General features: G+C 35.4%; 1 protein-coding gene across 2 annotated transcripts in view; it reads left to right on the forward strand.

The window, feature by feature from the left end:
- The window catches only part of LOC150100272 (histone lysine acetyltransferase CREBBP-like), a 345,238-nt gene that overhangs the window by 60,667 nt on the left and 269,908 nt on the right, over window positions 1–14,663 (forward strand). For both annotated transcript variants that reach the window (XM_090403052.1, XM_090403053.1), the window contains exon 3: window positions 914–1,117. In XM_090403052.1, coding sequence (XP_090259178.1) covers window positions 914–1,117 — 204 coding nt within the window. The remainder of the gene's footprint in view (window positions 1–913; window positions 1,118–14,663) is intronic.

The following is a 14,663-nucleotide window of genomic DNA, read 5'->3' on the forward strand; positions in this document are numbered from 1 at the left end:
CAGATGTACTAACTTAGGAAAAAAAAAAATCATGTCGATAGTGTTGCCATCTATGGTCGAGGCCAAGAACTTTTCAGACTACGCTTGTAATTTGAATAATAACAAGCTAAGTATGTTGCTGTTTTGTATGCTAATCTAAGATTTTATTGTTTAAATTTTTTGTATATAATTTTTTAAAATTAAAATGAACTAGATAACTGTATTTATAAGTTTTTTTTTTAACAGACTTCTAAAAATGCACATTTCCTTTAAATGTTGGTTAAATTTTTAAATTTTTTTTTATTTTTGAAAAGTAATACATTTATGTTTATTTTTATAAACGCAAGTAATATATATTTCCATAGCAAAGGAAAGGTTGCAAAGACATTTTTAAAAAAGAAAATTTAATACATATTCTTTATTAAAATACCAGCTACATATCTTTATAACAGCTGCATTATAAAATAATAATTATCTAAATTGTTTTTAGTTAGATAATTTTATTTAAAAAAAAAAATGCTCTCCATAGCTTTCTAGTTTCACACACACTGTGATACTAAGAATAAAAAAGAAAGGATAACATGCAAGAAGTTCAGTAAGTATGAGGTTGAACTACTGATTGGTGGTGACTGATCTCCGGTGTTTTGAGAAGTTTGACAGAAAGTTGAGGAATTGTATATGACAACTGATAGGAATAATGCCGTGGAAGTAATTATAGAAAGGGTATGTAGGAAAGTGAGCATCTGTGTGATAGAAAGCATAGGAAATGAGGGATTTATTTGATTCATTTGCAATAAACAATTTCTTCCTAAGAGAGGACTGGAGCTAGTTTATTTTATGTTGATCCCATTGTTTTTCATAATTTTTGTATTATGTTTCAATGTTTTCATAGAACTAGCTTTTATTTATATTTTTATTTATTTATTTTTGTTAGGGCCCAAATGTAGGACACATAGGACATTCAGGAAACAGTGGATCTTACCCTGCCTTTAATTCTGCTTCAACGGCAGCAGCACATATTAATCTCCAGACACCTATTGCATCTAGTGCAGCAGCAGCTCAAAAAGTGTCTCGTTCTTCTGTAGGAATGAATACACCTACAAGATATGCCTCCCCGTTAGATTCATCTTTGAGTAATGTAAGTAATAAAATATTTTTCATTAATGAGATGTTAATTGTGGTAATTTTAATCGGTACAATATGTAATGCACATGATTTAACAAATTCCTTTCAAATATGAATACATTCATAAAATGAATAGATTGATAGATTAATTAATCTATTAACTATTTATTTATTTATTTACACAATATGGCTTTGTGAAACTGGCATGAAATGTACAATCACAATGTCCAGAAACAAATCATGAAAAACTTAACATGTAAAAGTTCATTATATAAAAGGCACAATTACAACTACAGGTCAATGTCCAGTCTGGAAAGCCAATCCAAGGCCTCATCCGTCACCTTGTGGATGTCCTGTAGGCCACCACCGTGAAATTGGTGCCTTGGGCAGTCGTACACAATATAAGTAATCGTCTGAGTCATGGGGGGGGGGGGGAAACAATCACAATAAGGGTGGTTTAATAGCCTCCATTTATGTAGTAGGTAACCACATCTGCCCTGGTTAGTTCTGATCCTGTTGGTTGATGACCAAATCTTCCTAGGAAGTGCAAAACCAGGCTGCAGAGCACAGGGATCTTCTACCAGGAAGCCATTTGTTGGGAGATTGTTGGACCAGAATTCTCTCCACATGTCAGGTGTTGATGGTAGGGTAGCTGAAGAGAGTTCGTCCATGGACCAGAGAGGCTTTCTAGATTTTAGGCGAAGACCTGGTGGATTTATAAGAGTCTGGTGCAGGGGCAGGAGTGGATTGCTCATTGCTTTATTAAATTCTTTAATCGAGGCTTGTCTTCTCCGTATGTTTGGTGGAGTAATGTTAGATAGGACAGGCAGCCAGAAGAGAAGGGTGCTTCTCACTGACCTGCTAATTGTGTGCATTGTAGAGTTTAGCTGGGTGTCTATAATGTTAGTGTGTGTGCACTTCTTTCCCAGACAGGGGCACAATATTCTGCTGCAGAGAATGCGAGGGCTAGTGCAAACGATCTTAGGACTTCTGTGCCACAACCCCAGATTGTTCCAACAAGCCTTGAAATAATATTGTTTCTTGTTTTAATTTTATTGGATAGGTTGGTGATGATGTGCCTTTTATAGTTTAGGCTTCTGTCCAGGCTCACTCCAAGGTATTTCGAGTGAGGCTCGTGTTGTATACCATTTTTCCACAGAAAGAAAGGTTGAAGTGTCGATTCGCCTCAGCATTGTTCAGGTGAAAAACTCTAGACACAGTTTTTGTTGGATTTGGCTTCAAGTACCACTACTTGAACTACTCTTCCAGGATGTGCGGGTCTGTGTTCAAGGTTGATTCCAGGGTGGTAAAGGAGGTAGATTGATGTAGGATCGCTAGGTCATCAGCGTACATTTACTTGCTTGAGCTGGTATGTGGTAGATGTTAAAAAGTAAAGGGGATAACACAGAGCCCTGTGGGAGACTGTTGTGGAGGAATCTGGGCCTGCTCTTTTTTCTGCCAATATGGACCTGGATCTTTCTGTTGGAGAGAATGGATTCAAAAAGCTGGAAAGTTTTTTTGCACCTTATTATATTACCTAGCTTTAGGAGGAGGCCCCTGATCCAGACTGTGTCATAAGCTGATGTTAGGTGAATGAAAGTGGCTCTAGATTTCAGTTTCTTCTGGAAGTCTGCTTCAATCTGTGTTGTCAGGGCCAGAACCTGGTCATCTTCCTGACCTGAAGCCTGCTTGTTCAATCGGTAGTGCTCTTTCGATGAGTGGTGAAATTCTTTTAAGGAGAATTCTTTCAAAGAGCTTAAAGGTGGAGCAAAGCAAGGATATAGGTCATAGATTTTTCATCTCATTTGGATCTTTCTCTGGTTTGGGCACGGCAGTTATTTTGGCTTCCCGCCACAGATTTGATAGTTTACCAGACATGATAATTTCTGAGAAAAGGGTGACCAGCCGTGTTTGGCCTTGTTGACGAAGATGTTTTAGAAACTCAGGGAGGATACCATCTACTCCTGCAGCCTTATCATTCTTGGTAAGTTTTAAGGCTACCTGTAACTCTTCCTGAGATACTGGGTGTACAAGTTCAGGAAGATCAGGATTTGTCTGATGGAAGATTGCACAGCAATTTTTCTGATAGAGCTGGAGCATATCTTGGAGATTTTCAATAAATGATTAGCCATTTGATCAGGAGTTATCTCTGTTGTTTTGTTTGTTGTTGGCTCTGCCCCACTTAATTTTCTCAGAAGTGACCAGCTTTTCCGGCTAGATGAAATCGAGTTCATGGATGGTTGAGATCCATCTTTCCTTTCTGTTTTTATCCAGGGTTGCTATGAGCTCCTTAGCAATAGTTGGGTCTTCAGTTTCCTCGTGTGTGGCTAAAAGTTCTTCAGTTTTTGTACTCCAGCATGGGATATATTGTTTTCTATAGCCTTTAGGAATAGATGCTTTGGCTGCAGTTTTGATTAGTTTAACAAATCTAGGATAGCGATTAGGAGTGGGTGGAATTACTCTGATGGTTTGCTCGATTTATTTCTGAAATGCATTCCAGCTGCACCCGCGAAGGTTCCATCTAACGATTGGTGTTCCACTGATGACTGGGATTGGTGTGCCTGTCTCTATTAATGTAGGACAATGCTGACTATTAGGGAATCTGTTGAGGATGGTTCTGGTTGTTGGCAGAGGTCTTCTGGGTCTTTAGTGACTATGCACAGAACTGGGGTGTAGGTTCTGTTCCATCTGGCTTAGTGAAGAGTGCCCTCCTGCTTGGCATCGTAAATCAAATACAAGTTATATGTATCCATCCATTTCACTTGATTACACCATCCCGGTTGTTAGAGGAATAGCATGATGTGATGAGAGTTAAAGTCACCAACATAGATAGCAGGGTGATGTGTTGGCCGGTCCATCTGATCAGGCCAGGATTGCGAAGGTGGTTTGTGGACATTGTAGATGGTGGTATTTAGAACTTTAATACCTATGGAGTATTCTGTATCAGGTACACATTGGATTATGTCCTTGAGGCCAGGCCGAATGTAGGTTGCCAGGCCATGCTTGGCATGGCAGTTATAAGACACGAGAATTAGGCCTGGGATCTTTAGTCTATTGAGCGCTGTGTCAGGCACATGGGTTTCCTGGAGAGCCAAGACATCAATTGCTTTGTCTTTAGCTATTTTGGCGATGACTTCCGCTTTGGATTTGGATAGCCCTTCTATGTTTAGTGAACATATCTTGAGAGAGCGTTGATTAGGGGACTGTAACTTATTTTTCGACGCTTGCCCTCCACCCAAACAAGCAACGCGGTCCTTGTTATTCCAGGCGACGATCGAGCTGGCACGGAGCTTTATTAACTATTAATCTTATATAATAGTGTTTTCTTCCTTTCCAGGCTTATAGGCTAAGTGGTCTGTTTCGGACTCATTTCCATCTGCATCAGGTACCTTTTGGGTGGCAGTTTAGAATTTGTTCAGGTATTCTGCTTCTATTCATTCTCAGCATGTGTTCTTTCCATTTTTCTCTATGGCAAATAACTGTTTCATTTTGAGAGTTTGTAATTCCAAGTTTATTTCTGATTTTGCTGTTTTTTATTTTATCCATTATTGTGACTCCTTCAGTTCTGCACAGAAATTTCATTTCATATGATTCGATTCTTCTTTCATCTGCTTTTTTTTTATTGTCCATATCTCACTGCCATAAAGTAAGGTAGGTTTAGCTACTGTATTGTAGATTCTTATTCATGTGTTTTTGTACATAATTGGATTTGAAAATTTTATTTATAATGCCTGTTACTTTTAAAAAGTTTGACAGCTTCGGTTCTATGTCAGCTTCATTTTCATATAATATTGTGCATCCTAAATATTTGAATGTACGAAGTTATGTGGTTGGTGGGCCAACAAAACGCACGTAAGTCAAATTTGCGTAACTCGGGGTATAATTTTGCATGTAATTTATATATACAAACATACAAAATATTTGTTAATTGGGACCAAAGGTTTACAAATACCTATATTTTTTAAGAAATACTGTATAATCATAATTGTAGTTATAGCTACCTTCCTCAATGATAGCCTTAAGTGTCTCAGGAAAAGAGGACATAATCTCTTTATCACCGCTTGCCACCTCTCCACGATACTGTGCCAGTTACAGCGATTTTTAAATCGGTTGAACCAGCCATTACTGGCCACGAAATTTTCTTCATTGGCCGCTTCTCCAGCTTCTACTTTTAGCCTCTCAAAAATCAGCTTGTCTTGGCTACATGTTGTTGTTTGATCAACTGGACAATTTTTTACTCTCACTTGATTATCACACCATAATTTAAGCATCATTTCCATCTCACCAACAATCCTATGACGCTTACGAATTATGCTTGAATTCAATGAGTGGGCATTTTTCACAGCAGCGAGAATTCTTTCTTTATCTTTTATGATTGTTCTTACTATGGATTCCTGTAGATCGAACTTCTTTGCTAGCTCACAAATTTTCATTCTGCCTTCAAAATCCTTAATAATGTTGAGTTTTGTTTCCAAAATCAATGTTTTTCTTTTCTTGCTAGCTGTAGAAGAATCGGACTTTCTTCTTTTGGACGACATTATTATTTTTTAGGCGATAAAATTTTTATCAAGAACATAACATTAAACAATCGCAAGGTTTGTAGATTATAAAAATCGTGTATGAATGGAGACCGCACGAAACACGTCAGTGCTTGTTCATAGCATGCGCAACACTGGCGAATGCAGCCGGCGCCGGAAAGATACAACTAGTGGTGAGGCATGAAGCGGGAAGGGAATATGTACATATAAGAAACCGCGTAACTCCGGATTCATGTAAGTCGGGGTGTTACTGTATTTACTTGCTCTATTATTTTGTTGTTTTATTACTATTTTGCTTCTTATCGGATTAGTGCCTTTGAAGGCCATGACTTTTATTTTGTCTGTTGATATTTCCATACCATATGTTTTTATCAGATTATTTAGACTGTGCATAATGATTTTTGTAGTTCATCTTCATTGTTTCCAAGAATTATTTGGTCATCAGCAAAAAGTAGACTAATATGTTGTTACAGTTTATCTTGAATCCTCCTTCCTTAGTTATCTTCCATTCTTTTATGATTTTATCTATGCATATATTAAATAAAACTGGCAAGAGAGGGCAACGCTGACATTGTTGGATCCTACTTCTAAATCTTTACCTTCGATCCGACATGATTACAATTATGATGTTCTTAAACAATTGATAAGTTGTAAGTTGATTTCTAATTCAAATATAAAGAAAATTTATATTTAAAGACTGCGCCACTTTATATCTGAATTAGTTCAAGAATTGAAGATAAACCAACTCGCAACTATCTCTCCTTTTAGGTGTTAATATTATATATACTGGCCGAGTATATTTAACTTACTCAATTTACCCGCTTTGGTTCGAATATTTTATGAATGGTGCAGTAAAAGAGATTCAGGCAAAACACAACTTTTGATTAACAAAAACAAACATTTAATTTTAGAATCACACATTTTACACTTAAGTTAAAATCAGTAATTAAGATATCACATACATTTTAACTCCTCAGGTAAATTCATTCATTCAACTCATACAATGGTAAATCTGTTATCTCTATAATACAGTCTTCTCACAGTTTCTTAAGTTCCAAATACAACAAAAATTACAGTAATACCTCTTCACAAACAAACACTTTTAAATTTACACTTTAGCTAACTTCCTCGATAGTTACTGTTAGTATAAGGAAATTCTAGGATGAATCTCACACACTTCTCTGTATAGAAATATTAATGGTTGGAATAATCTTCTATCTTCATCTACTTATACATATACACTTTTTATAACTGTAAACACTTTAAACAGTAAACGGCACTCATTAAAATAATTCTAAGCAATAACTGAATTAATCATCGGTCACAATACACATAAACAAACGTTGTTGCATAAAGTACTACTGATCACTCATGAAATAGGGCAACACAATAATTCCTTAACTTTAGGTTTTATGTGCACAGTTGTTCACTCTTCCGGCATTCAATTAATTCTTAGACACTACAATTCTAAACACAGCTATCGGTATACTTCAACTTTACAGCTCTACTATTCTTTAGTAACTTCGTGCTTTGCTTCAAGGTTCTGTGTGTCCTTGAAAGGTCGGCCCTGAAATTAAATCTCAATTCAAGTATTGCTAGTCTATTTAGTAGTTACTCAGCTGTCTTCCGTAGCTATAATTGTTATTCTACAGCTTATTAGCTAACCGCCTCTCGACTAGTAGACTTTATTAGCTGCTTGAGTGACTTGCCAACTCGCTATTATCGCACTGTGATTCCCGAATGCTCCGATTCCAACCTAATGCTAATCCTCTCTCTCTCTGTTTCCTTATTATTCTTATTTTCAGTGTTCTTCGCTTATATCTCCGTTTTTTCCACCTAAATTATTCTCGTGATCTCAAACTCTTTTCAATAAACCTTCTCCTCACGTTGTGTTCCAATTCTCGCGCTCGCTTACTTACATGCGTCTCCATGACAACAAAACAAAACATAAATAAAATTGACCTATTACATAACGTTAAACTTTCACAAACAGGAACAAAATAAGAATATTTACATTTCAATAAATGCGCAGTTAAATTATCAAATACAAATTTTTATAATATTAACATAGTAATATTTAAAATAGCTTAATAATATTTAATACAGTCTTTTCATTATTAATACATATATCTTTGATTAAATAATTAGATATTAGACAAAATTAAGGTAGTTATATGAATATTAAATTATAAAATAAGTTATTTACATTAAATAATGACAAGTTTAGCTTATGTGATGGAAGATCATGTTGGATTCTGAAGCAAATAATAATTACTTAAATCTCTATATGTTCAGAATCCAACAACGTACTCCTCTATTTATCGGTTTTCAGCTTCATGTTAAATTATTGTACTTCACAGATATTTTATTATCTTGATATATATGAAATAAATCTTTTTATGTACATTTGAGCAGTGTTACTTGAATGTTCGATTGATACAGAAGTTTTTGCTTTTGATATCAGTCAACATTTTGATATGGTTTTGATTAATGTTGTTTACGGAGTATTTTTTGGAGTAATATGGTTTTGGTTTTGGTTTGACTTCGTGAATAATGATGAGATATTGTTGAAGGAATGGTCAGTCCTTCTTAGCACTATCTTATGTAAGGAAAGCTATATGTATTGGCCATGTTGTCAGAATGTAGAACATTTGGCTGATCAACAATATTATGTTGAGTGATCCAGAAGCTATTAGGAAAATAGGTAGCTCTGAATGATTCACAATATCAAATAAGACCTAACAGAATTAGCATTCAGTGTCGTGAAGTAATTGTGTACTCTCAGGACACGTGTAGGAGGGAAAATATTTAATCTGATCAGGCCTTTGACTCCTGGTTGCTTGAGAAACTTGTATGTATGATATCCATATTGGAGTTTAATGAAGTGAAATTTCAAATGTAACAGTTTTACAAGTTTAATTACTATTTTTATTTAACTTTGTACTGAGGGAAGTGATAGTTTTCTGTAGTAAATTTGCTTTAGAATAGCATTGATAGTGGGGATTTGGCTGATATGCTATGGTATCTTGATATAATGATTGAATTCACTGTAGTGGTGTTTGATGTACTGAGATTGATCGTATATAGGAGTGATATATGTACACAGGTACTGCAAATATCCTTTCTTTTAGTGTTGCACGGTGATCAGCATTCATTTTAGAAATTATGGATTTTACAACCATGTTATAAATAACTATTTTAATTTCCCGACGTTTCGACCTTCATATTAAGGTCATCTGGAGTATATACAAGGAGAAGCTGAGTTACATTTCACACAGTAAGCTAAAGAAACATAACTGGTGATTTGATCACCGGTTATTCTACTGGCATGACCTCTAGTGGAAAAAAAAAATACAGATAAAATTACAAATTAATTATTTAGAAACTACATCAAAGCTAAATTCTATTTAAGATAGAAACATTCTTTCTTATAGATAGTTTTCTTACAGTAGCAATGATGTCCTATTTTTAACGTTACAATTGTTATATTAGATTTAGGAGTCTGGATTATCTACAGTCCTGTTTATAGTTAACCCTTAGGGAGAAAGGTTCTGTGGGTAGACATATGCTTGGGATTTTTAAACCATCATTATTGTTCAGATTGGGGTGGCTGATAGGAATCTCACAGGCTTCCTTAAATTTGCGTTCATGCCATGTTTTGGTGTGATGTAAACAACTGGTGCTTTTCCAGTCAATTCTATGTAAAGTGTTCAGGGCATGATCAGAAAGGCCAGTTTCACCATAGTTATTATATTTAATGTGTTGTTTATGTTCCTTTTGTCTGATAGGAGATATGTTGTATATGGACTGTTAAGAAATAGTTTAATAGTAATAAGAATTGTCCATAAGAGAGTCAATTGGCATGTTAGAAGTTGATATCTAATTAGTAAAAATAACTGCTTTGCGAGTAAACTAAAAGTTTAATAAGTTGAATTTGTAAGCAGAGAGTAAATAAATTTTAGAGTTAGAGATTATTTAGTGTTGAAGTGAAAGGGTTCTAATTTTATGCTAAAGATTTTATAGGTGGATAGAGAAAGCAATCTCCCTGTCATTTGATTCATGTATATTTCATATTAATGTAAATAAATGTGTTTTAATTATTTGTTAAAAGAGTGCTGCCTGATCCTTTATTTTATAACTGCACTGTTCCTAAATAAAGCGGACGTGAGCTGGAAACAACTAAGGCATTAAAAGCGCAGTTTTATTACTTAAGAACCACAACTGTTTATGTAAACTTTGTTGAAGGAAGTTATGCTAGTAAGAGAGAGAGAGAGAGAGAGCTCTACCGTAAGTTTTATTAAGACTTATGCCGAATATTTGATATACTGATGGCGCAGTCTGAACTGTAACAATATGCTGTCTGCTGTGTTATTGTAATATCTTCTTTTATTCTTTATTACTAATTAGTTGTGTGTGCTTTCTCTCTCGTAACCTTTCTCACTTACTTTACTGTGTATTATGTTTATCCACCCTCCGTATTTATTAGTCGTATGCCTATGAACACTGAAAAATTTATTTGCCAGACTGCGCCATCAGTTTTTCTTAATCAGTAATTCTTAACAGTCCATATACAACATATCTCCTAGATTATAAGAGAAAATATACAAAGGGAATCAACTTACAGAGGCTCTGTATCGCACATTCAGTCAAGAGTCTTTTACTAAACTCTTTATGGCTTTTCTTTCATCTCAAGTTTTAGGCTTCCTTCAGGAGCTTGCTACAGCAGTATCACTTTGGGATATTAGTGGGCTTTTTGACTGCAATCTGCAGTACTCGAATAGCACATATACAAGAGGTTTCAGCATATGGGTGTCTACTTTTTTGCCGCCACTTCTGCTACTAATCGCCGATGACTGATTTGGCTCTCTTTGGTAACAGTGCTTTGCCTTTTGCTCTCTCGGCACCTGGATCTCAGCTCTCCTCTGTAGTAACTGGGGTCTTGTCTCACCTCTTTTCTCTGCCACCACTGCTCTGGTTCCGACTTCTGATGACTCTCTCTGCTGAACACTGGAAGTCCTTTATGCTCGGCTCAGTCCCCTTTTATTTTGCGATCTTGGGTCCTTGCACTAAGGGTAGTAAACCCCCCCAAAGAATTCAGCACGACTCTTTCATCTTCTTTTAAGTTTGACCCGCTCTTTGTTCTCTCCGTGCACTCTTTTGATCGTAAGTTGCCGGCCAGCGGAAAGCTGTTTGAACCTTTTAGACTTACTTTGGAGGTGTTTATGTGCAGAGCTTGTAAGCACTTTCTCATACACAAAAGTCATAAACAACCTTTCTTATGCCCTCATAGAGAGCTATTACACAACATTCCAGCAGCAAAACATTGCCTTTGTTTTTGACATTCTAAAATATTCTTGTTAAAGAACTTTATACAGTTAATTCCCATAGGATTATTTACAAAAGTATCTAGCATAAAATATACTGAGACAAACAAGGTTATTTTTATGACAATTTCATGGGACTTGACCTCTGAAAAAATTGATGTAAAGCGCTTTAGTATTTTTAAGCTACATCGAGTTTTTACACAATAAATAAGGTATACTCCAGGGTGGGCCAGCAGAGGGAGTGGGTTTGGATGAGTTGATTAAGCTTTTTAATTTTGCAGGAGGTTTAAAGGTGGCTTTGAGGTTGTATTTCTGTAGTATTCTGTTTATTTTATCTGATGTCCCTTTAATGTAAGGAATGGTTATAGTTTTATTGTAATCTGGTTTATCTTTGTTTTTTATTGAGGTCTTGTAGAGAATTTTGTTAATAGTGTTTTGGCTGTAACCATTTTTTAGAAAAGTATTGCTGATAGCTTTAAAGTCATCTTTCAGCACTTGTTCATTGGAGCAGATCTTCAAAGCCCTGTTTTTTAGAGTATTAATGACACCTAGTTTTTGTGTTGGGTGGTGGTGGTAGGAGTTTGTGTGTGTGTGTGTATATATATATATATATATATATATATTGGCAAGTTTGTGTCGGTTTCAGGTAAACAGAGAAGGAAGACGTGTGACAAGTGTATCTAGAAACGGAACTATGTTCTGTTTTTCAATCTAAATTGTGAACTGTATGCGTTTGTGTTGTTTGTTTAGGTGGATTAGGAAAGTGTCTGGTGGTCATTGGGCCAGATCGTGAAAACATTGTCTACATATCTAAGCCAGACTTTGGGTTTTAAAGGAGAGGAATCTAGAGCATGTTGCTCAAAATGTTCCATGTAAAACTGCAAACATCAGCGAACAACATAGTGGAAGCTTGAGAATTCTAAATATTAGTGTGCAAAAGAATTATAGTAAAGGTATGATTTTTGGAAGCCTTGATACATTCAGTTCATTAAGGCTGATAGGATGTTTTAATGCAGCTGCAGATTTGAAGAGGAGTTGATGGTGTGCGTGTGTGGTATTTGTCAGCTGGGGTAGCAAAAGTAGATAGCACACTTTCTCTCCAACTAACAGTCTGTAGGTTCCAATCCTACCATGGCATGGATGTTTTAGTAAATGCGTTTAGGTGGTAGGTAAATTTCATTGCCTTCTGTGAGACCACCCCATTTTTATTTTAATGGTCCCGAAAGCTTGAAAAAATTCCATGTTTTGTATCAAGGACAAAGTTCTGGATTTCCTAACCTTCAGCCCTCTGAAACTACTAATTCTAACATACTATAGGTTTACTAACTTTTGTGGATGGGATTCACTTAAAAAAAGTTTTGCCCACTATAGACCATAATTCACAACATACTTTTGCCTAATGATTGATCCAACTGTAGTATTAATAAAATCCTACTTCCACTCCTTTTCCTCTTTTTTTCAGTCATGACTGCTTCACAGGTATAGTCATCCCACATGTTGAACAGACTTCAAAATTTCAGACAAAAAATACAGCCGTCATGCTGCCTTTAGGCTTCATATTAAACTACCATTTGTTATATTAAAAATACCAAGAAATTTTCTATACTTTTCCTAAGTAAGCAAAAAAAGTTTTGCACGTGAAATATATTCACGTCTGAGCTACTTGTACATAGAGGCTAATGACTTCATATCACTTGCTTTAGTATGTATCTCATAATGCAAAAGCACACTCCCTTTCAGGCATGTATAATGCAATGCATAATGGGAAGGACCACTACCCAGACCTTTGTTGACTTTGGCTCTCATCCAACCTTATATTTGCTAGCTGTTGGTTGACCCCACTTTCAAACATAAAGAAAATTTTTATTATACTGCACCACTCTATGTTTGTAATCGCACAATTATTGCGAAGAAATCGAGCATCAAATAGCACAACAGCAACGTGAACTTCCTACAGGCCGAAATTTTCTTATTTATACATAGGGTTTCCCACAAGATTCGTATTTTAATGAGCCGTGCAATGAAACTGAAATTAGGTAAGCACAAGAATCAAGTTAAACAAGATATTTAATTCTCTCACAAAATTATTCTTACATAAGAAATAAGAACTCTATTAAGATCAATACAATTAGAAAATAATTTATGTATTCTATAAAGTATTTAGCTTCTACTCAGCTGAGTGCATCATTTACTGCTAGTACTTATATATAAGGTTTTCACAATTCTCATCTGTTAGGATTTCAACTTAGTTTCATTTTAAACAACATCAATATTCAGCAAAACACTTAAAAATTAATTTTTTTTTTTTGTTTCATAGAATAATTATAAACTTCAATTTTATCAAACACTTAGCTGGCATCATCAATAGATATCAGAGGATTAAAATAGTTCTTAAAAGGCTCAGTCTTGAATTTACATATACATTGTGAGATAATACATTCAAACACGAACTAATTCTTCAATGAAGTTTCTCATATTAGTTTCACAAGGAAATGTTTTATAATATCACTCATTCAAGCTTGACTAGCTGGCTCCAGCAACACGAAATTTGACCAAGTTCTCCGGACACAAGTAACACTATCATACGTTAGTTATAGAATAGATATTCTGACCGGTATATGATCATCATAGCTTGCAGATTATGGAAAACTCTTACAACACTTCTAGGCACTCGATAATCTTCCACTATAGGCAACACAAAACTTATGGTATCCCTGAGTTCAATAACTTATTTGTTAAGACTGGAAAATTTATTTTCTTGCTCTTATTAACTTATCTTACGATAAATCTCGGTCATATTATCCTTTCACTCGGGTAAATTCCTCTACAAGGTGACAGGAAACTATAAATAAATATGAGTTCGAAGTAAGATTCATTAAAATCGGAACAAGTTTCCAAATCTTTGTTACGTCATACGATCCCAGGTTAGATCACATCTCACGAGCTTCCTACACTCTCTCCATTTTCCCTCTGGTTCTTTCTTCCTCTATCTCATAAATCCTTTCTCTTTTTCCTGCCCAAACTTGTTTTTTTATGCTCTTTCAGTTTACAATGAAATTCCGACGTGATCGTTGTATAGTTCCCAATGCTAAGGCACGCGCTATTTCAAAATAACTTTGTTTTCTGACAGCAGCCAATCAAATCACATTAGCATAGTCCCTTAGAAATACTTTCATTTTCAGTAACAACAAATAAAATGCATATATTACAGTTTGCTTAGGATACATTTACAAGTTAATATAAAGAATTTATATAAGATAAATAACTAAAAAAAATTACAATTATTATTTCAATGAACAAAAAACAGTAAGTGTTTAACACGTTTGCTGTCACGCTACTTCGGCATAGTCTGTTCCCGTACGCCAAGCAATTTCACTTCTTCAAGGTCAGTACGGTAATCTCGTTGCCGGCGGTAAGTGTCATACGAGTATTCTCGTAGTTGACTTGTGCAGAGCATATACTATCTATGAGAATACACAGTTTTGATGCTAGCTCCACAAGCCAAGCATTTTCACTTCTTCAAGGTCAGTACAGTAATCTCGTTGCCGGCGGTAATCACCATATGAGTATACTCATAGCTGGTTTACCAACTACGAGCATACTCTTAGTTGGCAGCGAACATGTTAAATTACAATTTACTTAGGAGCAAACTTAGCTCAGGAAATGCAATTCATGTTAAATCATGAATGAAGTATTA

Source organism: Typopeltis vanoorti, chromosome 13 (assembly GCF_054136105.1).
Source record: "Typopeltis vanoorti isolate ZY-2024b chromosome 13, IOZ_Tvanoo_1.0, whole genome shotgun sequence".
In the NCBI taxonomy this organism is placed as follows: Eukaryota; Metazoa; Arthropoda; class Arachnida; order Uropygi; family Thelyphonidae; genus Typopeltis; species Typopeltis vanoorti.